Source organism: Dreissena polymorpha, chromosome 9, assembly GCF_020536995.1.
Source record: "Dreissena polymorpha isolate Duluth1 chromosome 9, UMN_Dpol_1.0, whole genome shotgun sequence".
NCBI classification, from domain to species: Eukaryota; Metazoa; Mollusca; class Bivalvia; order Myida; family Dreissenidae; genus Dreissena; species Dreissena polymorpha.
Window position 1 is genome coordinate 18,181,756 of NC_068363.1, and position 24,342 is coordinate 18,206,097.

At 35.3% G+C, this 24,342-nt stretch overlaps 2 protein-coding genes across 2 annotated transcripts; one reads left to right on the top strand and one right to left on the bottom strand.

Moving 5' to 3' along the window:
• Positions 1 to 214: 214 nt before the first annotated feature.
• Positions 215 to 1,195, bottom strand: LOC127844134 (uncharacterized). Its single transcript, XM_052374151.1, has 2 exons — positions 894 to 1,195; positions 215 to 669 (listed from the first exon to the last, which is right to left on the bottom strand). The coding sequence occupies exons 1-2, from the start codon at positions 1,053 to 1,055 to the stop codon at positions 403 to 405; spliced, it is 429 nt and encodes a 142-aa protein (XP_052230111.1). The 5' UTR covers positions 1,056 to 1,195; the 3' UTR covers positions 215 to 402.
• A 9,290-nt stretch (positions 1,196 to 10,485) lies between these two features.
• LOC127845890 (zonadhesin-like) lies at positions 10,486 to 24,327 on the top strand. Its single transcript, XM_052377066.1, has 5 exons — positions 10,486 to 10,577; positions 16,129 to 16,260; positions 21,501 to 21,632; positions 22,404 to 22,515; positions 24,291 to 24,327. Exons 1-5 carry the CDS (start codon positions 10,571 to 10,573, stop codon positions 24,325 to 24,327), a joined length of 420 nt encoding a protein of 139 aa, XP_052233026.1. The 5' UTR covers positions 10,486 to 10,570.
• The last annotated feature ends 15 nt before the right edge of the window (positions 24,328 to 24,342 follow it).

Here is a 24,342-nt window from a genome sequence, read left to right on the forward strand (position 1 = left end):
TGAGTATTTAGATGTTTTAGCATTCTTCAATAAAATAATAAGATTTCCATGTAAATTTGAAATAACGGTCATAATGTTCGAATAATTTGAACATTAAAATAAAAAGAATGCAAGTTATTGTCTCTTGTGTTTTTATTTTGGCATTTATAAAACACACAAATAACATATACTACATTCACATATAACACACAAAAAACATTATATTTCACACAGGGTAACAAACAAACCATCTTACACAAAAACTACATACATGTATTAAACAAAAGAACTTTTATTAAACTTAATACAACTACCGACATAGATTATGTACAGCAACAAAGTTTCACATTTAAAACAGAAACAGAACCAACACTTGTTTTCAAAGACCATAAACTTGTTCACACAGATCAACACATTGTTCAATTACTCGACGGCGTCTGTGACACTCACAGATGGCTTGTACAGGCAGCTGAACGCCTTCAGCAGACCCGTGGAGGTTTGGTTGCCCTCTCTGTATCTCTTCCTCAAGGCGAAAGTCTTCCCCTGAGGAGTCGCATATCTTGGTATCGGCGAAGTTTCATATCCGAAACGAGCTCCGCGTTTCTGACAGCGGTGACGGCCCCATCGTGCAAAAGCTTCGCCAGAAGATAGAACTGTCGTTGGCCTCGTGGTTGAGGCGTCGAAGCCACCCTGAAAATAAGAAACAAACTATTGTCATAACATCAAAGAAGCAGTAAAATATAATAATATTTCTCCATCTTGTACATAGTAATTGAAATTGGTTGCGCAATGACGGATTCGTCTTTTATATTTTACAACGTCAGTTTATATCCATCTGTTATTTCAAGATCTGCTGTAATTTTCAAGTGTATTGAATTTAATCTTTAACAATGAAATAATAAATGTATATTTACCTTCGACGTCGTTGTTTGTACGGACAGAGCGTCCGTACACAGACCAACTGTGCACGGGCCCCACATCCGACTCGAGCCAAGTTCGACGAACATACTCCATGAGCGGCATGACGTGTTCTGAAGCCAGGTCGACCAATGTATCGAACACGGGCACAGACTCATTGTCGGACTCGGATTCCGAGATACTGTCGTCACGGAGATACACTTCCATGACCTCAATCGATGGCCGTCCTCTACATGGAACACAAACAAACGAGAGTTCGATTACGCCTTTCACCATTCTGTTGTACTGAGCAAGTGTTACACCTAAAAAGTATACAAATCGTTTTAAATTCCAAATTCCATGATACATCCATATGTACAAATACAACGACGAAATAAGGCATCCTGCAGACACATATATATATATATATATATATATATATATATATATATATATATATATATATAGTTTCAGATTGGGTAAAATGGTGGGTCAAACGTCCATTTTACGACCGTATTGTTGGGTCTTTAGTCGATTGTCGGGTCCCAAAGTCGATTATCGGGCACTTGGACCCGACAGTTGAAGACCCACTTAAAAAAAGGCTGCTTAACATACTCATGACTATTTTTAAATTCAAATTTGCATGTGTAATTTTACTCGAATTGTCGGGCCTATATCTCCCATTAGCACACATTAGGTCAAACTCCACACAGCAGTTACTTCCCTTGGGCATTCGCCAATCATTAATGTCTTTTTCTAGAATAAGGGAGGCCACTGCGTATGAGATTGACCAACCTCGGCGCAGTGATTTACCGGGAACCAGCATAGCAACGAACGACAACTCGGCGCCCGACAACTCTGTAATAAAAATTGCCAATTTTCGCGGTTAAACTTAAAAAGGTAAGTGGCGATAATATTTATTAGGTTTATTTATATTTTTGGTTATTAAAATTATTCTGCAAATGACTGAATTTAAACTGAAACTGCAACCAATAATTAGGACACAGTTTCTGAAACGTTTGCTGACAATGAAAACATATTTCAAACATGTAAAGCCGTGGCACGAATTTAGGTGACAACCTTGTTACCGCAAACAAACAAATGTAACCTATAATCTGCATTTAATGCAGATATAGTGACATTCATGAAAGCAAGCATGATTGTAGCATCAGATCATTTCCATGCGATACAAGTTCAATATATGTTTTAGGCTGACTGCAATGGTTAGACTGGGGAAATAAATTATAAAAGAACAGAATCTTTAACCACACAAGACAGTTGGACTAGCCTTAGTGGTACAGTCATGTTACTATTACCGGATCAGTAGCGTAATAAAGTTGTTCTGGGGAAAAGCAATAAATGGTTTAAGACTTTTTTTACATCAGTTTGATAAGGTTTCCAGACAAACGCTCCCACAAACAATCGCTCCTACGCTAAATTAGTTCTGGCTTCAATAACTTTAAAATTCGCTTTCTATGAATTTTGAATGGCGCAACATTAAAGTTATGGACCAACCCCAGTAGGAAAGTCAACCAGGAATATACGAAAAGTTGACAGTTAACAAAGACCGCTCCAAAACAGCTTGTAAAAGCAGTTATTGGCCCAAATCAGCTACTTTATGTCTTTATTGGAAAGATTGACATTTTTCACATTTAACTGATATGTTTTTTTACAAAATACTATCTTAAACATTTAACATTTATCTTTTCTGCTCTAACATATAGACCAGTTGACCAGTGAAGTCACGCGCACCTGCAAATATTACACTCCGCCCACTGGTTGGCAAAAAGAGGTGAAATTCATATAAGCGCTTATAGAGAAAGTTGAAATAATAATCGTTTTTATTGATAATCATGCACTATATCAAATATAATTTTACTAACTATGTCTGAATTAAACATAAGCGTGCAAGGAAATGCATTTTTGGAACGATTATATTGTTGTTATTATTTGTTTTTACTATAAACGAAATCTGGAGTGGAACACAATATACGAGCACGGTATGCAGTTACCATAAAAATCTCTACTTGGCACATCTTCGCGACCATTTTTTAGATAAAAAATTCTCTGATATTGAAATTTTTTCAGAATAAAACAAATTTAATGAACGAACAAAAATAAGGATGTAAACAAACAGCAAATAGATCGACTTTATGTACGCAACATATAGTAACTGATTTGAACATGCCTGTAAAAACTTGCCTTGTTACACATTAAATAAATTCTCTTGATAAATGTAATTGTTTTTATTTAATTATTCACACCAATTTTGACACTCTTTGTTTCAGCGTTTTTAACCCGGTGTTTTATTGCACTTTTGTTCATCATAAAGCGATTATCTCGTTATGATCGGATACTGTCCAAACAATTACAAAGAACACATGGTGTGATAAATCCAGGGACCTATTCTTGGCCACTGCATAAACCACATGTGGCATACAAGTGTCTGGTCATTAAACATCATTTATGATACCTCCATGTCATCTCTTGGCATATTGAGCGATCATCTAAGCAAAATTGTAAAGCCAAAATACGAAACAGTTGCTTTAATAAAATATTTGAACATATTAAAAAATGAAGATATTTGTCCGAAATGGATTAACAGGAATTAGTGTATGTATATATTAGCCTGTTTAATCATAATAATAGAGTGTTAATAACTATAAATTAAAAATATTGTGCAATTTCATTGCTACACAATTAACGTATTTAACGAGTACCGGCAAATGTAAACTCGGCTATTCATGTTAAGATTGTACGTTTCTGTAGTGTATGAAATGACATGAAAACAAGCAAACAACAAAAGGGTAAAAAATACTTGCGTAAAATAAATTAATATATAGATATATTTATCATAAAATGCTAGATTGTTATCACTCCTTACCACCAGTAAAGAGAGTGCATGCAAAGACAGTTTAATTTGCTTAATATGCAGTTCTTGTTTTTCATATGTATGCTAAACTTTATGATATTGTCATTCGATGGAAACGAAACGGTAATTCATTCCATGTAAAATAAAATTACTACAATGTTTATTAATTGTAATGTATTCCGCTTTTAGGGCTTCGTTTTATAATTGATTAAATGCCCCTCTTGCACCTTCGTTCGCTTTTGAACAATAACAATATCTGCACCACTTATAATTATAATCAAATTAATGTATGTGTTATTATCTTTGAAATATAATTTACCAAAATCTTACAATCACAAAAAATATGAAAGAATATTTATTGTTTTGTTTTGTTGGATTGCCAGTTTTTAGTCTGATGTATTAATATTATTAATATGTATTTTTATACAGAGGTAATTATATTTATGAAAATACATTTATTGGTACTAAATATTATATTTTTGCACTATTATTTAAGAGTTTTTATGTTTATTTCGGATTTTTGTATCGTTTTATTGACTAAACAAACGACATGTATACATGTTTTACGTTACTGTAACCAGTGTTTTTTGCCAACCAGCCAGTGCGCATGCGCGGAAAATCCCGAATGTAAACAATAACATTCAACTGGTCTATCGAGAAAAACAGTGACGTGACACACATGATTGAAATGCGAATCTCCCGAGATTTCACGGTCATATGATGTTATTTCTATTTTTAGTAACAAACCATGTGCTCAATTGTTTACAAATTCAGAAAGACATTTCCCGTTTTTTTTTTATAATTATTCTTGCTTGTTTTGTAAACAAATTGTAGTGTAAATACAAAATCAATGTACAAAATATTCAAAATTACCAAATTCACTTTGAAATCAGTGTTTAAATCCACCAGACGTAACTTGTTAATCACAAATAATAGATTTCAGAAAACGAAAGTAATGTTTACAATTCCAGCAAAAAATGTCAAGGTCGATCCGAAAGTATCCAAATGAAAACTCGTCACATGACAAAGCGACAATGGTGCAAAATTATGACTTTCAGGCTGATGAGAGTTATTTTCATCTATTGTAAGATGCATTTGAAACATTTGAATCTTAAAATATGCCCCGATGCAGTAATTTATATTCATTCACCAATATATGAAGGAATGTATCCAAGAAAACATACTGTCTTTGATTTATAGCGTGACATAAATCTGTCACCACTCTGGTTGACTTTCGATACAGGGTTGACTTCAGCGTACAGATATGTCAATACTATATAAACTGTACGCTGAAGTTTCTTTAGCTAACGCTAAATTTGACAGGGCGGACATTCGCTCCTACAATGTTTTGATAGGGCGGACAGTAGCTCCTATATTATTTTGCCAACTCGGACAATCGCTTCTACATTATTTTGTCAACCCGGACAGTCGCTCCTACATTATTTTTATTCAACGGCAAAACGTTCTATATGCCTATCAAAGACTTACACCTATAATTAACCGACAATTAATTTTGCCAACTTGTTGACAGTTAGCCAATTCAAAACATTACATTTCCTACATTACATTTATTGGAATACATGTAAGTGCCATTTTGCGAATGGGATAAACATAAAAACCGCAAATATGTTGTTCTTAATTTCATTTGTTTTTATGATATGACATTTATATGACATTTATAAACATATATATACACAAAATACACAATAATCACCGATTATATTTATATAATAGCAAAGAATTAAATTGTTATATATTGATAGAATGTTATACCAGAAAAATTATACATTGAAGACGAAATTCATAAAATGCAACATGCAGGCAAATTCGACTGTACAGACATGTTCGATTTACTGCATAACCATCATATGGTTGACTTAGACATGTGCTTCTTTGAGTACGAGTGACCCTCTAAGCATAGCACAGACTGACTGCGTTTGTTTGTTAGAAGTTCCATGTTGGTAGTAAATTATTGGCGTAATATTGACATTACAATATATACATATTGTTTTCACAGATTGCTAAATTACATTTAAAGAATCGACCAACTGTAACATAGTTTCTTAATAAGTAAATTGATTTATTAAAATCACATTGATCCGCTCATGTTAAATTGGCTTTCTGTTAACAAGTTGGCAAATTTAATTGTCTGTTAATTATAGATGTTAGCCGGGTTGGCAAAATAATGTTGGAGCGACTGTCCGCCTTGTCAAATCCAAAATGTATTTGTGTTACCTTTTTTTCGCCGCAGAATTCATGCATTAACGGATCAGTTGTAGCTATAACGGATCACATGATCAAAACCACTCAAGGAGGGGGGCATTTAACATATTATTTAAACTGTCGAAACATGAACTTTGTTGTTTACAAGGACCAAGTTATATTGCCAGTTATAAATAATATTCATGTTTTTGTTATTGTTATTGATTGTTTTCTATATGTGATCTTGTATTCTTGTGTGAAATATCTGATGAAAATCGTAAATAGATCAGAAAGATATGGGCGTGTTAAAAACCATGAAATTATTTGAATCATATATAATCATCGATATTAAACATGGATCATAAATAAAACTATAAGATTGATGTCATTTATTGTAAGAATCAACAAGATTTTCATATATTTTAATATAATATATTAGCAATACGCATATTATCACGCTTGATCTGTTATTGTCCTTATTCTTTATTTCATTTAAGGTGCTGCAAAATCTTTAAACACGAATCAAAACTGAAATGGACTTTTGCAGGCAGGACTACTAAATGGCCTTAAAATTAATGCTTAAACTTCTTGCTTGCCAACATAGTTATACTAGCATGTGGCCGCGAACAATGTTTAACCTCGATTTGGAAACGAGACAGAAATCAACAAAATTGTATATAAATGTCAGCAAAACATACCGAAATGTTTGACAAAGAGTCTTTCCCATTACGACTCAATCAGTGCGTTTTAAAGAACAGACCTTGAAGATGCTATATATTAAATATCATCTAAAATATCAACTATTTATCGCAATGCGCAGTCTGTAATTTACTGATGTTTAGGAACCAAAAGTTAGGTAATGTCCGGTTATATGATCATATGCTAAAAATGAAGTATGCTTTCTGCTTTCTGTGCATTGATTTTTTTAATCCAAAATGTTTTGGGCCTGCCCAGCTAGCTGAGTTGATGGCTCAGTTGATAGAGCGCCAGACTGTCAATTTTTAGGTTTGAATCTGGGGGTAGGATAAAGTTTCTTCATAGAGATTGGTTCCCGAACATTGTAACATTGTATTTGTAGGTCATTCTTCCCCAACCTCTGAATCAAGTTGGGAAGAAGTGGGTCACTTGTGGTTGGCTAATACTGGTCACAAGAAGTAGGAAAGCTGGTTCATGTCCTGACCACTTGCAAAATGACCTTAATTTGGGTTCAAGAAGGCATTAAACCTGATCAATCTAAATTCAACCAAATTCTTTTGCCCAAAGGTCAGAGTTTCAAATACATTCCAACACAACAGCTGTTGGCAGTCACCTCGATTATTGATTATAAAGCCCCGTCCAGTTCGATTGTCAGCGGCTAGCAGTCAATAGTATGGTCGTTTCAATAACATTGCCAACAACGATCATTTGTCTAAACTGTTTTCAATTTTCTAAAGATTGACTGTTTCCAAAACACAATTTAATATTAATCTTAAAGAACTGGACCAACGTTATTCCTTCTTCTGTTTGAGATTTTGCAGAACTTCTCCCTAAAGTGACTAGTCTTTATGACATTAAGTGAGTAATAAGGCCTTTCAAAATTTCATTCTCTACAGTTATTTGATTAATCATTAAATATTATGAAAATTTAAATATCATTTATGTTAGATATAGAGCCATGTATTAATCTTGCATGATTTTCATGTCTGATAGATGTTTCACTCAACAGTTTGTTTATGCAGAAATAAAACAAGTAACTGATTTTTATGCCCCCCTTCAAAGAAGAGGGGGTATATTGCTTTGCACATGTCGGTCTGTCGGTCCGTCCACCAGGTGGTTTCCGGATGATAACTCAAGAACGCTTGGGCCTAGGATCTGTGCAAGTGGAAGTCAAGTTCTTAAACCTTTGCATGCTGGGAAATTTGTCGTCTGCTAAAATGTTGTCTGCTGAATTTCTCAAATTAGCGTTTTCTTTGAATTTTTTCAAAGAATACTATAAGAATAGCAAACAGTTTGGATCCTGATGAGACGCCACATTCTGTGGCGTCTCATCTGGATCCAAACTGTTTGCAAAGGCCTTCAAAATTCGGTTCCAGCACTGAAAGAGTTAAGAAAATCCCTGGAGTTGGTACTGTGCATCATTTAAGATTCCTCTTTTTAGCCTTGACCTTAAGTCATTTAATCTTGTTTGTTAATTTCAATTTCAGCTGGCACTACATGTTTTTGCCTTTATATGTTTGAACAAATAAAATGGGCATCAAATCCTTTAAGCAAACAAACAATTGACTCTGGGATACGGCCTTACCTTTCAAAAGGGGAAAATACCATGTGACGGGCACTTTTGGGGAAAAATTGCAATAAATTGTCATAAACCGAAGGTTAATTACATGTAATAACCATTATTTGCTCCACTTAAAAGCTGTAGCTTTTTATATGGCTTTCCCCTACCACAAGTGATTGGAGCTATACTGCAATCACTGTGTCTGTCTGTCCCACATGGGTTTATGAATAAAATAAAACATTTCAAGTTTCAAATGCTTAACTGTTCCCTGGAATTGTTCAGGAAAAATGCCTTGTAATTTGTTTAGCAGTCACATAAACAACCAAGCTATGTAATATGGAATTTTTACACCCATTATTGCTGCTTCTTCCTGTATTTGCGCGATGATTATCTGAGATATTAACTCTATGATTCTGTATTCTCAAATCTTTTCTATAAAGAAGGAATGTAGTTGACAATTGTTAATAGTTTTATTTGATCGTTCGTCAAAAAGTTGTAATTCTGTTACTCTTGTATCTTCAATGCAATTGAGTAATTAAATAGCAATTAAATTGAATGCGTTTTAATTCCCTTTTATTATTGTTTAACTTGAGTAACAATGCTATGACGTTAAATTTTATTTACACTTAAATGTATTATGAATATTGCTGGGCCAAGTGTGAGGTTGAGCGCTCTATAACCAGGTTTAAACCCCCAATGCTTTGCATTGACCGTTCCAAGGCGGTGACCCCAGCTTTATTCATATTTTGTGTTTATGTTGGTTTGTATTGTGCTGTATTGTGCTGTTTTGTACTGTTTGGGCAATCGGTCACTTGCCTTAAATAAAGGACCTACTAATTGTTTTTAATGAAAATTCAATACTGCTCCAGCAGCTGGAGTTTCACTTCTTTATATTGTATTATTTTTAACCGATTTTTTTTCAAAACTTTCCCTCTGTGTCATCTGTAAAAGACTAAGATTAATATTTCTTTGCCAAAATACAGAGGAAATTTTTAATGGAATATTGATTGTTGCTTTAAAGCTTTTATGATAATCAGTAACAGAAGCAGTAACATTCAGCCATAATTATGTATCCACACGGCTATAAACTAATACCAAGCTTCCCATTCCCCTTCTCTTCAGATACTTCCTTTCTTTCAAAGGGAAACAGTGGTGGTAAACAGATGATATTGCAATATTGCAATACTTCTTCCTCTGCCAAAATACATGTTATAAACATTGTTGGGCCTCTTATCAGTTATAAAAATTGTAGGGTCCCATATAAGAAATAAACATGTTGACACTAATTTTCAGATTTCATATAAGTCATATTGTTGAGTCTCATATATGAAATACTGTTGGGTCCCATATAAGTAATATTGTGGGGTCCCATATAAGGTATATTGTCAGGTACCATATAAGAAATATTGCTGGGTCCTATATAAGAAGTATTGTTGGGTCCCGTATAAGAAACATTGTTGGGTCCCATATTTAAGAAATTTTGCAAGAAATATTGTCAGGTACCATATTATATAAGAAATATTGTTGGGTCCTATATAAGAAGTATTGTTGGGTCCCATATAAGAAACATTGTTGGGTCCCATATATAAAAAGTATTGTAAGAAATATTGTTTGATCTCATATAAGAAACATTGTTGGGTCCCATATACGTAAAAAGCATCGTTGGGTCCAACATAAAAGATACAAGTTGACATTCTAGGGTCCCTTATAATTTAATTAACATTAAATGTATAATTAACACTTTAGGTATCCATATAAGTAATGAAAATTGTTGGGCCTGGCCCTTTATTAGAAGTAGACATGTTTACACTTAATGACTAATGTTGAGACCCATATAATTAAAATGTATTGCTAGTAGACTGAACTGCAATTTTCTAACACTGGTTTCAGTGACACACATTCACTGTGCAGATTTCTACTAAATATGTGTTGTTTTAATCTCAAAATTAGTCTTGAGGGTTAATTGACACACCCATTAAATTATTTCCTTATAACCATATGGTATCCGTTGTTAATTCGAATGTTATTTATCATTTTGCCGTTCATCGTAATTTCTTTTCTGCTTGCCACCATCTTGGACGATGACGTAAATACAGGCATGCTCAATCACTATACATTGACCACTGCCAGTATCCTCCGCAATATAGACAATCCCAGAATCGATAATAAGGGCGCCGCCATATTGGCTATTACGTATTTTTGAGTAGTGACTTAATGGACTTTCCTACATTAATAGATAGTGACATCTACAATTATTTTGTGCTGAAAATGAACACACAAAAACCATACCTATGCTTATTTGCTCAAAGAGACATTCAGACAGGAGAGGAGCTTCTTTATGACTATAGTGTGTCTGATCTACCATGGAAGGTTAGTTATATCATATACATCATATTTAATAAATAGATGATGCCATTATCATGAAGAAGCACACATGAATGGATGTCAAACTACTAACATAACTTTTGTCATCAAACAGCTTATGGCTTTTCGCTAACATAATTGTATCCTCAAAAACAGCTGTTAACCCTTTGCATGCTGGGAAATGTGTCTCCTGCTCTAATTCATCTGCTGAATTTCAAAAATTAGCATTTTCTTCGAGTTTTTTTCATAGAATATTATTAGAATAGCAAACAGTTTGGATCCTGATGAGACGCCACATTCTTATTTTTTCCCTGTAACAAAAAGGAAAGAGCATTTATACATTTGTATTTGGTATCTAGCGTCTCTAATTGGTCCACTATCAGGATTGTTTAAATAATGCCCCTTTGGTTAAAATTTGCTCCTTCCTTGGAGATCACATCTTTTACAAAAATTAATGAGCTATCAGATTCATCTTATGTTCCAAGTTAATCAACCCCACAAATCAATAAGAGTTCAGCAATCTTTATTATAGCTGTTGAGCAATATTGGGCTTTTTTATGTCCCCCACTATAGTAGTGGGGGACATATTGTTTTTGCCCTGTCTGTTGGTCTGTTGGTTGGTTGGTTGGTCTGCTGGTTGGTTTGCGCCAACTTTAACATTTTGCAATAACTTTTGCTATATTGAAGATAGCAACTTCATATTTGGCATGCATGTGTATCTCATGAAGCTGCACATTTTGAGTGGTGAAGGGTCAAGGTCATCCTTCAAGGTCAAACGTCATATAGGGGGACATTGTGTTTCACAAACACATCTTGTTGGACCTTTTGTTTAGTCTTGTGTTATCTGGTACCTTTTATAAAATCAATATTAAGTTACTTTTGCAATAATTTGTAGGAAAAGAAAGCCAATGGTATGTTTAGTTCACAGTTTTTAATGGATGTAATGATACTTTGAATGGTAATATTGGGAAGTAAGTAGGTAAATATTCTTGTTTAAATTGTCTAATTATTGAGTAAGCCAATCTTGTGAAATACAATTTAGCAGAACGTTCAAAGAAATAAGTTTTTATGGCCAACTACGCATCATGGTTGTCAGTTTTTTTCAAGGCTGATAAATAGTTATGATAATTTCAATACTGTCAAAAGTATGCAAATGATAGTTGGCACACATATTCATGTACATCTCTTAGGAAAAAAGCAACATAACTTTAAGCGGGTATATTCGATTTTTAAATGCGTTAAATTGTAATATATTGAAACAAATATGCTATAATAACACGCAATATGCAAGAAAAATGATACATTTAAGACGAATTTCATAAAATGCAGCAAATGCAAACTTGCGCACCAAGCTGATTGTGACGAAGATAATTCGTACATATTTTCCTACAATAACCGATGCATTCGTCTTTTAAGTAAGTGTTCGTGTGTCGTATGAATCAATATCGCTGCAGGAATTTAAAATGAACCGTTAAACTAATTTAGATTCACATCTTACATGCATGATATACATGCTGGCGAATTCGGCTGTACAGGCTTTTTCGATTTCAATTTTAAATATTCTGCTTATTTCGCATTTTCCGACAAATGTTCTTCTTTACTTGTATTTTAGTTTATTTTGAAATATATGTATAATAAGTTTTTTGCACATTTTATATTAATTAATAAATATTTGACAAGATCGTATATACCCCGCTTTAAATGGTCTGCCACCTAGGGCAAACATGTATATGATACTTGAATTATCCAGTGAATGGCAAAATCAAATTCAAAGGTATCATTACAGCCTGCTTGTTAAGATTTAATTTTCATGTAAGTTTGCATCATTTCATTTTTAGCTCATCTATTTTTTGAAAAAAAATTATGAGCTATTGTCATCACCTTGGCGTAGGCGTCCGATTAAGTTTTGCATTTACAGGGGTTTTTCTGTCTATTTTGGGAAAAGGAGTCTGACCAAATTGGGAATTTTTTATCGACACAATTGGCCATTTGGGGAAATTTTGCTTCGATTAAACAGCTCATTTGGGAAAAAATAGTGAATATATCATGCTTAAATAATTCAGTAGTTTAACAAATAAATTTGTTTTTATTTGTTATTTTGTCTTCTTTATATAAACAGATGCAATATTGGGCGTGTTCAACGTTTATTCAAGTACTGCATTTTTGTTTATTAGTTACAGTTACACTCTGAGATAAGAACTGAACAGTCAAAACCTTATAGCAGATATTTTTTACCAAAACAAACACTGGTTAGTCACACAAGTTATAAGACACTTCATTCTTTAAAGAAAAAAAAAAATTTTTTTTTTGGAAGTTGGGACTTTTTTTTAATATTTTGGTTTGGGATCGGGTCCGTTTGCTTTGGGAGTGCCTCCGTTTTCCGGAGGCGCAGACAGTGCTGAAAACCCCCTGATTTAGGTCCACTTTACTCATTAAGTATCAATGCTTTTGCATTCAAACTTGGTACACTTACTAACTATCAAGAGGGGACTGGGCAGGCAAAGTTAGATAACTCTGGCGTGCATTTTGACAGAATTATGTGCCCTTTTTATACTTAGAAAATTGAAAATTTGGTTAAGTTTTGTGTTTAGGTCCACTTTATTCCGTAAGTATCAAAGCTATTGCTTTCATACTTGCAACACTTATTAACTATCATAAGGGGACTGTGCAGGCAAAGTCATGCAACTCTGACTGGCATTCTGACGGAATTATGGGCCCTTTATACTTAGAAAATTGAAGATTTGGTTATGTGAATTTTGTGTTTAGATCCATTTTACTTCTAAAGTATCAAGGTTATTGATTCTAAACTTCAAATACTTTCATGCTATCATGAGGGTACTGTACCTGGCAAGTTGAATTTTACCTTGACCTTTGAATGACCTTGACTCTCAAGGTCAAATTATTTAATTTGCTAAAATTGCCATAACTTCTTTATTTATGATTAGATTTGACTGATAATTTGACAAAACAACTCTTAACTGACATACCACAATAGACTCCCCCCACCTTATAAATGACCACCACACCCTTACACTATACCCCCCTCCCCCCCCCCACCACCACCCAGCCCATTTTATTTTTTATGTTCCCATTCACTATAGTGGGGGACATATGGATTTTCCCCTGTTGGTCTGTTTCTGCCAACTTTAACATTTTGCAATCACTTTTGCTATATTGAAGAAAGCTACTTCATATTTGGCATGTATGTGTTTTTCATGGAGCTGCACATTTTGAGTGGTACTTTCTGATAATGGGTTAAAATGAAAGTGAATATCTGTTAACAGTTGCACTGCATAAGCATGAAACAAATTGCCTGGATTATTTCATTTATTTTTCTTACACATACTGCTCTGATAGGGAATACATGTTATAAACATGACTTGCGAGTTTTTCACACCTTTATTGACATTACACAACAGATTAACACCAATGAGCTGTCGAAAGTCGTTTAACCTCTATGCCATTAAAATCTGTTAAATGGACGAATAAAGCAATTAAGCTGTGATCTTCGCCATCTTGTACCAGATTGCAGAATTTCCAATTTCAGATTTCCAGTTTGCGAAGTCATTTTTGCCAATTCCCAATGGGCAGAATATTTATTTATTAGGTTGTTTACGATGTATCCTTGTTTGAAGCTTTATTATTGCAATATTTCTGCCTAAATACATGTAATAAGAATTGTTGGGCCTCTTACAAGTAATAAACATCGTAGGGTCCCATATAAGAAATAACATGTTTACACTAATTTTCGGGTCTCATATAAGTAATATTGTTGGGTCCCATATAAGAAATACTGTTGAGTCCCATATAAGAAGTATTATAAGAAATATTGTTGGGTCCTATATTAGAAGTATTGTTGGGTCCCATATACGAAACATTGTTGGGGTCCCATGTATAATAAGCATTGTAAGAAATATTGTCAGGTACCATATAAGAAATATTGTTGGGTCCTATAAGAAGTATTGCTGGGTCCCATTTTAGAAACGGGTTTTTTACCTTCTATAACAGACGCCGAACTAGGCTGTTTGTTTCCCCTTTCTGGTCAAAAAAATTCCACCTAAAAAAAAATATATATTTATTTTTAGCTCCATCTGGCCAGCGGGGCTTATGTCATGGTCCTGTGTCCGTCGTGTGTCCATGCGTGCGTTAACTTTTTCTTTAAACATCTTCTTCTTCTTCTTTTCACAGTTTTGAGCACGAACAGTCCGTTTTTCACGATTTAAAACGGCCGTTTTTGTAAATATTCACGGACATGAAAGGATTGTGAATTGGCCGTGTCAAAATTGTGAAATGTCCGTCCATGGCCAATCGCAAAGAAGGAAAAAAAGCCCTGAATCCACAACGAATACAATGACACAATACAACATAAAGCTAATTATGGCATGTTCACAGACATTCAAATATTTTGCAGAAATGCATTTGCCGTTGTTATACATTTTTATACACGTATAATATGTACGTAAAAACGACACCCTTCTATTACTCATCATATTAAGGGTTGCGGCATGTGGATATTGTCTTTAACATCTTGAATGGCAAAAAGGGATTTTTGTCCGTTAAATGAAGGATTTTTTGGCTGTTTTAAAGAATTTGAAGTATTATAAAATTGTTTATAAGTTTTTGTCACAGTGTATATGGGTTCCTCTACCCCTCCAGTGCACATATTACTCCTCGTCAAATTTTTCTTGGTCATACGTGCACTGTTTGGGTAGAGGAACCAATATACACTGTAAACAAAAAACTATAACTTATGATATACATAACAGCAAAACTTCAGTTGTAATGTCCAATATACTTTTCTGTAGATTTCAGTAAGACCCACCAATGGATAATAATATCAAGGCCCAACTGTTGACTATATACTTATATATATGTGGCGCGTTTCTGAAAAAGGCCCCTTTTGTGTGAACGTCAAATAACGGAGAAATGACGTTGTGAAGATATGCATTATTTTCCGACGTTTAAAAAATTATTTTAGACAAACATCACACAAATTTAATCACTATGCTAATTCATTTAATTTAGAACGTGTAACAATACAAATTGGCCATATTACATGTATAGTAGTAAACAACGGACAAAACTTCTTGCAAAATTATATCGTCAAAATAGTTGCATTGATATAAAAACATTTTTAGAGTTCACACAGCATCTCTTCAAAATTATAGGTTTGAACAAGTTTTCATTTGATCATATAAACGTGTACATTATCTGAATAGGAAAAGAACGAACTTTAAGAACATTTTAAAAACTCAATTTATTTTTGTCACATTCATATGGCCTTTTTTTCTGAACCATGTCACGTAAACATAATAGCAAAACCTTCTGTTATCCAAGCCAATATATATTTTCTATAGATTTCAGCAAGACCCACCAATGGATAATAGACATACAAGACCCCACTGTTGACATTATATGTTTACAGTCATTGAGGCAACTGTTGAAGACACCCACAGTCTAGAATCTATACAGGAGTCAGAGCCTCTCATGATACAACATGCCAGTGTTGACTGTGCTGATCATATGCAATCTACAGGTTTCACTTTGGTTCTTTCAGAGTCCATGTCAACTGCTGACAGTGAAGAGCCAGGCAGTCTGACCCATGATAGGAGGGAGCCAAGTGAAGAGCCAGCCAGTCTGACCCATGATAGGAGGGAGCCAAGTGAAGAGCCAGCCAGTCTGACCCATGGTATTTCTGTTATCTGTTGGGCCTCTTACAAGTAATAAACATCGTAGGGTCCCATATAAGAAATAAACATGTTTACACTAATTTTCGGGTCTCATATAAGTAATATTGTTGGGTCCCATATAAGAAATACTGTTGAGTCTCATATAAGAAGTATTGTAAGAAATATTGTCTGGTACCATATAAGACATTCTTCAAAAGTTCCAAGGTTACTTTGTCATGGCGATTTGCCAATCATTGGTTCAGCATTTCTTACTTGCTGTCAATATACCTTGAGCGACCATTGCAGTCCTTTGTTTACTTTAGTCTTTGATACATAGATTGTTATTTTATATTAAACTTTGCTGTTAAATCAAGAAATTGTTGTGTTGTTTATATGTATGTATTTTTTATTTTACAAACTGGTACAATCGTTCACAATTACTTCTAAAGTCTAGTTGTGCAAATATGGGATTGCTTAAGCCATTTAAGAATTATGGTCTTTGTTTCATATCCCTGTACAGATGAGATATTGTGACCTGAAGGTTTCTTTATTATGGCACAATATTTATTTAGACTTTCAGCAATTATACTACATTCTCTTCCAGTTAATGGCATACATACATACATGTATACTTCGGCTTTATACAGAAATAAGTAATTATGTTGAATTTGCTTGCCATCAATTTGTGAATAAATTATAATAAAAACTTTTATGGAGACCTTTGATTTTGGCAGCTTTTGTATGACAGAAAATGGTTATCTGTGAGAACCCAATATTGATTTTAAATTGTTAGACCCAATTGTTATATTTAACATAAATTTTGGCATATATACAGGAAGTAGCTATTTTCAAAATGGCGGATCATGTAAATACCAAACCACGTGTTGGCTTTTTCAGAATTAAACATTACAAAATTTTTGACTCTGTAATGCATGGTGTGATTACAAGAATTTGGAGCACCATAATGACTACAACTATACAGATAAAGCTTTCTTGTGTACATCTTTTCTGTAGAAGATGCAAAACAAATTTGTTAAATTGGCAGCAAACTGGAATGATGACTGCATATTTGTGAATATAATCAAGAATTAACATGCTTTATAGATTCTTGACATGACTCATGGTGAACTAAAATTGCTTGCAAAGCATCTGGGACATGATGTGAAGACCCACAAGGAATATTATCAGTTGTCTTCCAGTACCATGGAACTCTCAAAGGTATATATTTCATAAAAAATCTTTAAATTTTCCATACACAGATATTTGAAAAACTAAATGCTATATTGTAACTAAGAGGGCTAAAAGAAAGAATAATTTAACAGGCAAGCCACAGTAAGACCATATCTGATGTTGACTTGACTAGTATGCTTTGCATTAATGGCTTTTTATGCCCCCTGGATCGAATGAACGGGGGTATATTGGTTTTTGGCTTGTCTTCTTTGTATGTGTGTGCGTGTCAAGGTGTGTGTGTGTGTACAAAACTTTTACCAAAACTTAACGTTTGATCATAACTTTTGAAATATTGAAAACAGCAACTTGATATTTGGATTACATGCGTATCTCATGGACCTGCACATTTTGAGTGGTGAAAGGTCAATGTCATCCTTCAAGGTCAAAGGTCAATAAAAAAAGCGGCACAGTAGGGGCATTGTGTTTCTTACAAACACATCTCTTGTTGTGAGTGTGTTTTGTGCTACAACCAATGTCCATGCCAAGGTGGAAACTCTCCAGTTCATGTTATTGTTGTTTTGTCTATTTAGCCCTCATTGTCATACTGTTTAGTGTTGTTCTGCTAATTTGTTGCCATTGTTGACTATTTTATATTATTGTGGCTTTTCTTCATTTATTCAATGGGAATTTTGGTCACTGACCAGCTTTTCATTAATTAAGTTCTTTTACCGAAATGGTATCAAAAAATGCAATATCTAAAGGCAGTACATCACACAAGCTAGCATTAATATAAAGCGTAATTATACCCACTTACCTATGTGTAATGGGGGGCTATATAAAAGTCACTTTGTCGGTCTGTCCCGAAATTTCATCCGATCTTCACCAAACTTGGTCACAAGTTGTATCTAGATGATGTCTAGGTCAAGTTTTGAATATGGGTCATGCCTGGTAAAAAACTAGGTCACAAGGTCACTTAGTGCTTTTAAACACAAAGTTTGTCTGGACCATAACTATTTCATTTATTGTTAGATTTTTAATTGACTTGGTTTTGATTTGTTCACCATCATGGGACCGTGTGGTCGCGCGAAAGGATTGCGTCGATATCTCCAAGAACTTAGATCAAGGTCACTTTTGGAGTTCAAGGGTAAAATGCTTGTCCGGGCCATAACTTTTGTCATTCATTGTGAGATTTTAAAATCATTTGGAACATTTGTTAACCATCATTGGAGGGTGTGTGTCGCGCAAAGAATTTCATCTTGTCCGGGCAATAACTGTGTTGTTCTTTTGAGATTTTAAAATCAGTTGGAACATGTCACCATCATTGGAAGGTGTGTTGTGCGAAAGAATACGTCGATATCTCCAAGGTCAAGGTCACACTTTGAGTTCAAATGTCAAAAATGGCCATAAATGAGCTTTTCTGGGCCATAACTATGTAGTTCATTGTGAGATTTAAAAATCATTGGCACATTTGTTCACTGTCATATGACTTGTGTGTCACGTGAAAGAGTTACGTCAATATCTCGAAGGTCAAGGTCACACTTTGTTCAAAGGTAAAAGAAGGCCATAACTATGTGTTCATTGTGAGATTTTAAAATCAGTGTTTCACCGTTATGGATGGTGTGTGGCAGGAAAGAATTATGTCGATATCTCCAAGGTCAAGGTCATGCTTTAAGTTCAAAGGTCAAAAATGGCCATAAATGATAATGGCATAATAATTCTAAAAATAGCCATTAATTAGATTCTCTTGTGTGGATGGGGCACGTGGGGGTATAGGTCCGTCTGTGACAAAGCCTAGTTTCTTTAAGTGTTGTGGCAGATAATTGAGATTATATTATTTGTAGGGCTGTGTAATTTACAAATATGGTACTGGGCGACTTTCACAAGCTGTCAACAAAATAGCATATGGCAACGTTTGTGTTCAATCTATATTGATATTGAAATAAAAAGTGAGGTCAGGGAACTATGGATTGCTACTGTTGTTATGATGGAAGTATTTTGACAGCTGGAATATTATGGTCTTCTTGAAATTTTATAGGTTGCCCTGATTTTGTATGCTGTTGAAATGGTAAAGTCAATGAGTGGAAGGAAGGCAGAGATGAAGGACATAGTAGTAGAAGGTTTGATTATAAGAATTTATTATTATATCATTTAACTTTACTGAATTGGGATGGAGAATTTTTGTTACTTTCTCTCCTATTGGCTGTCAGTAAATTCGACTGAATGATCATTCTTCAAGAACAAACAGAGCGCTTGAGAACAGACAAACGATGTAAAACATTGTTTGAAAGGCGGGGCCCTTGTTTTGGCCACGTTTAATTCAATAAGTCTAAAATTTACGTGGTAAAAATAGGCAAAACCTATTTTATGTGGCCTTGAAAATTGTTTATCCTCTTAAGAAATGGCTACATGCAACAAAATACTTTTAACAACAAACCTTGAAGTATTGAAAATATTTACTGTCGTATCAAGAGTGACTTCTGGTTATTTTTTCTAAATAGTTATTTCTAAAATAAAAAAATCATTTTTACAGATTTACCTCTTCCAATTGAAGACGAAGATGGCCATCAAGAAGGTAAAATAGTTTATTATACCCATGGTAGATCATTGGCCACTGTTCATTTGTATTATGAAAGTGGTCCATAACAGAGTCATTGTTATGGTAGCCCATTAAAAAAAAAAGGGAGTATAGAATACCTTTAGATTTGGACACCTTATGAAATAGTTTATATGCTCAATTAGACATTTCTGTTTCTGAGTTATTTAATGATTTAAAGGATAAATAACTTACTTTGCAAGTATGAAGATTTTCTGATTTAAATTGTAAGCAGGTCTTATAACATATTTTAGTGGGGGATATGTGTGTTGTTATTTTGTGTACATCTCATACCTTATACCGAAAAGCATAAAAAAACACGTTTAGAAGTGCTTTTGGAAAACAAACATTTCCTTGGTATTTCTATTATCATATAATAAAGGCCCACCTATTGATGATAAAGACATGACCCAACTGTAGACTATATATTCTAGTACAATTTTCTGTTGTCCAAGCCAATATATATTTATGCCACCCTTCGAAGAAGAGGGGGTATTTTGCTTTGCACATGTCGGTCGGTCTGTCGGTCGGTTCGTCCACCAGGTGGTGTCCGATGATAACTCAAGAACGCTTTGGGCTAGGATCATGAACTTCATAGGTACATTGATCATGACTTGCAGATGACCCCTATTGATTTGAGGTCACTAGGTCAAGGTCAAGGTCACAGTGACCCGAAATAGTAAAAATGGTTCGGGATGATAACTCAAGAACGCATACGCCTAGGATCATGAAACTTCATGGGTAGATTGATCATGACTCGCAGATGACCCCTATAGATTTTGAGGTCAAAGGTCAAGGTCACGGTGACCCAAAATAGTAAAATGGTTTCCGGATGATAACTCAAGAACGCATACGGCTAGGATCATGAAACTTCATGGGTAGATTGATCATTACTCGCAGATGACCCCTATTGATTTTGAGGTCACTAGGTCAAAGGTCAAGGTCACGGTGACCCGAAATAGTAAAATGGTTTTCGGATGATAACTCAAGAAAGCATATGCCTAGGATCATGAAACTTCATAGGTAGATTGATCATGACTCGCAGATGACCCCTATTGATTTTGAGGTCACAAGGTCAAGGTCACAGTGACCCGAAATAGTCAAATGATTTTCGAATGATAACTCAAGAACGCTTTTGCCTAGGATCATGACACTTCATAGGTACATTGATCGTGACTTGCAGATGACCCCTATTGATTTCAGGTCACTAGGTCAAAGGTCGAGGTCACAGTGACAAAAGTCGTATTCACACAATGGCTGCCAGTACAACGGACAGCCCATATGTGGGGCATGCATGTTTTACAAACAGCCCTTGTTTCTATAGATTTCAGCAAGACCCACCAATGGATAATAGACATACAAGACCCCACTGTTGACATTATATGCTTACAGGCATTGAGGCAACTATACAGGAGTCAGAGCCTCTCATGATACAACAGGCCAGTGTTAACTGTGCTGATCAAATGCAATCTACAGGTTTCACTTTGGTTCTTTCAGAGTCCATGTCAACTGCTGACAGTGAAGAGCCAGGCAGTCTGACCCATGATAGGAGGGAGCCAAGTGAAGAGCCAGCCAGTCTGACCCATGATAGAAGGGAGCCAAGTGAAGAGCCAGCCAGTCTGACCCATGGTATTTCTATTATCATATAATAAAGGCCCACCTATTGATGATAAAGACATGACCCAACTGTAGACTATAGTATTCTAGTACAATTTTCTGTTGTTCCAAGCCATATATATTTATGCCACCCTTCGAAGAGAGGGGGTATATGCTTTGCTCATGTCGATCGTGTCCGTCCGTCCACCAGGTGGTTGTCGTACGATAACTCAAGAACGCTTGGGCCTAGGATCATGAAACATATAGGTACATTGATCATGACTTGCAGATGACCCCTATTGATTTTTGAGGTCACCTAGGTCAAGGTCACGGTGATCGAAATTGTAAAATGGTTTTCCGGATTATAACTCAAGAAAAGGTCAAGGTCACAGTGACCCGAAATAGTCAAATGATTTTCGAATGATAACTCAAGAACGCTTTTGCTAGGATCATGACACTTCATAGGTACATTGATCGTGACTTGCAGATGACCCCTATTGATTTTCAGGTCACTAGGTCAAAAGGTCAAGGTCACAGTGACAAAAGTCGTATTCACCAATGGCGTGCCAGTACAACGGACAGCCCCATATGTGGGGCATGCATGTTTTACAAACAGCCCTTGTTTCTATAGATTCAGCAAGACCCACCAATGGATAATAGACATACAAGACCCCACTGTTGACATTATATGCTTACAGGCATTGAGGGCAACTATACAGGAGTCAGAGCCTCTTATGATACAACAGGCCAGTGTTAACTGTGCTGATCAAATGCAATCTACAGGTTTCACTTTGGTTCTTTCAGAGTCCATGTCAACTGCTGACAGTGAAGAGCAGGGCAGTGTGACCCATGATAGGAGGGAGCCAAGTGAAGAGCCAGCCAGTCTGAGCCATGATAGAAGGGAGCCAATCTCAAGGTATAAATGCAATTATACCCCCCACAAAACAAAGTTTAGGGATGTATATAGGAGTGAACTTGTCGGTCGGTTCGTATTAAGTGTCCACCCTCTAATTCAAGTGTTTTCATCTAATCTTCACCAAACTTGTCTGTTGGTCTGTCGGTCGGGTCCGTCTGTATTAAGTGTCCGCTCTCTAATTCAAGTTGTATTCATCCGATCTTCGGTCAGATGTTGTATCTAGAGGATACTAGGTGAAGTAGTGTGAATATGGGTCATGCCGGATCAAAAACTAGGTCACGGGGTCACTTAGTGCGTTTTTAACATTGAGCATGGTTTGGGCTGTTTTTTGTGAAGACAACATGCAAATATTGTGTTCATTAAGGCATTTATGCTTGCCATCTCATCTGTTATGAACAGTTTATTGTGTGAAATGAGAGGATTAATACCCGAATAATCTACAACTACAAAAGATATTATTTACTTTTGAGAATGATTTTATTATACCCCCACAAACGAAGTTTAGGGGGTTATATTGGAGTTAGCTTGTAGTGTTTCATCTAGAAAGGCAGAGGGCATGGCGCATGACTTGAAAAAAAAGGGCATTTGCACGGAGATTCTCTTAAAAAGGGCGCATTGGGTGTTTTTGAAACTTTTAATCACAGCTTAAAACTTTGATTTAAACATTGTACATGTCATTTTTCGTGAGAAATTCTCGCGAAATGTGTTCTTAAAATACATAGCTATTGAGTAGACATGTGAATTTATTATATATTTTGGAGAACATTCAAATCGGATGCAAACACAAAAAATGTTACTGATCACGGCGGCTCTAAACTGAAAGTAAACTTCATGGAGCAGGTCGTCATTAAATTACAAAATTTGCTATAAGTTTTTAAAATCGGCTCAGATTTATCTTGTAATAGACTGTACTTCGGAACTCTGCTAAGTACAAATGTAATTAAAATCTTTACCGTTACGGCCCTTGTTACGTTACGACCCAGAATGTGGCTCATGAATTTGTTCGGGTCTAATGTATGTATTGATTTTCTTCTACATCAGTACCTCATCGAGACGTTCATAATAAAGGCCCACCTATTGATGATAAGACATGACCCAACTGTAGAATATATTCTAGTACAATTTCTGTTGTCCAAGCCAAATATATTTATGCCACCCTTCGAAGAAGAGGGGGTATATTGCTTTGCTCATGTCGATCGGTCCGTCCGTCCACCAGGGTGGTGTCATACGATAACTCAAGAACGCTTGGGCCTAGGATCATGAAACATCATAGGTACATTGATCATGACTTGCAGATGACCCCTATTGATTTTGAGGTCACTAGGTCAAGGTCCACGGTGATCGATATTGAAAATGGTTTCGGATTATAACTCAAGAACGCACGCCTAGGATCATGAAACTTCATGGGGTAGATTGATCATGATCGTAGATGAACCCTATAGATTTTGAGGTCACATGGTCAAAGGTAAGGTCACAGTGACCCGAAATAGTCAAATGATTTTCGAATGATCAAATCAAGAACGCTTTTGCCGGATCATGACACTTCATAGGTACATTGATCGTGACTTGCAGATGACCCCTATTGATTTTCAGGTCACTAGGTCAAAGGTCAAGGTCACAGTGACAAAGTCGTATTCACACAATGGCTGCCAGTACAAACGGACAGCCATATGTGGGGCATGCTGTTTTCCAAACAGCCTGTTTCTATAGATTTCAGCAAGACCCACCAATGGGATAATAGGACATACAAGACCCACGTGAATAATATGCTACAGGATTGAGGCAATATTACAGAGTCAGAGCCTCTCATGATACAACAGGCCAGTG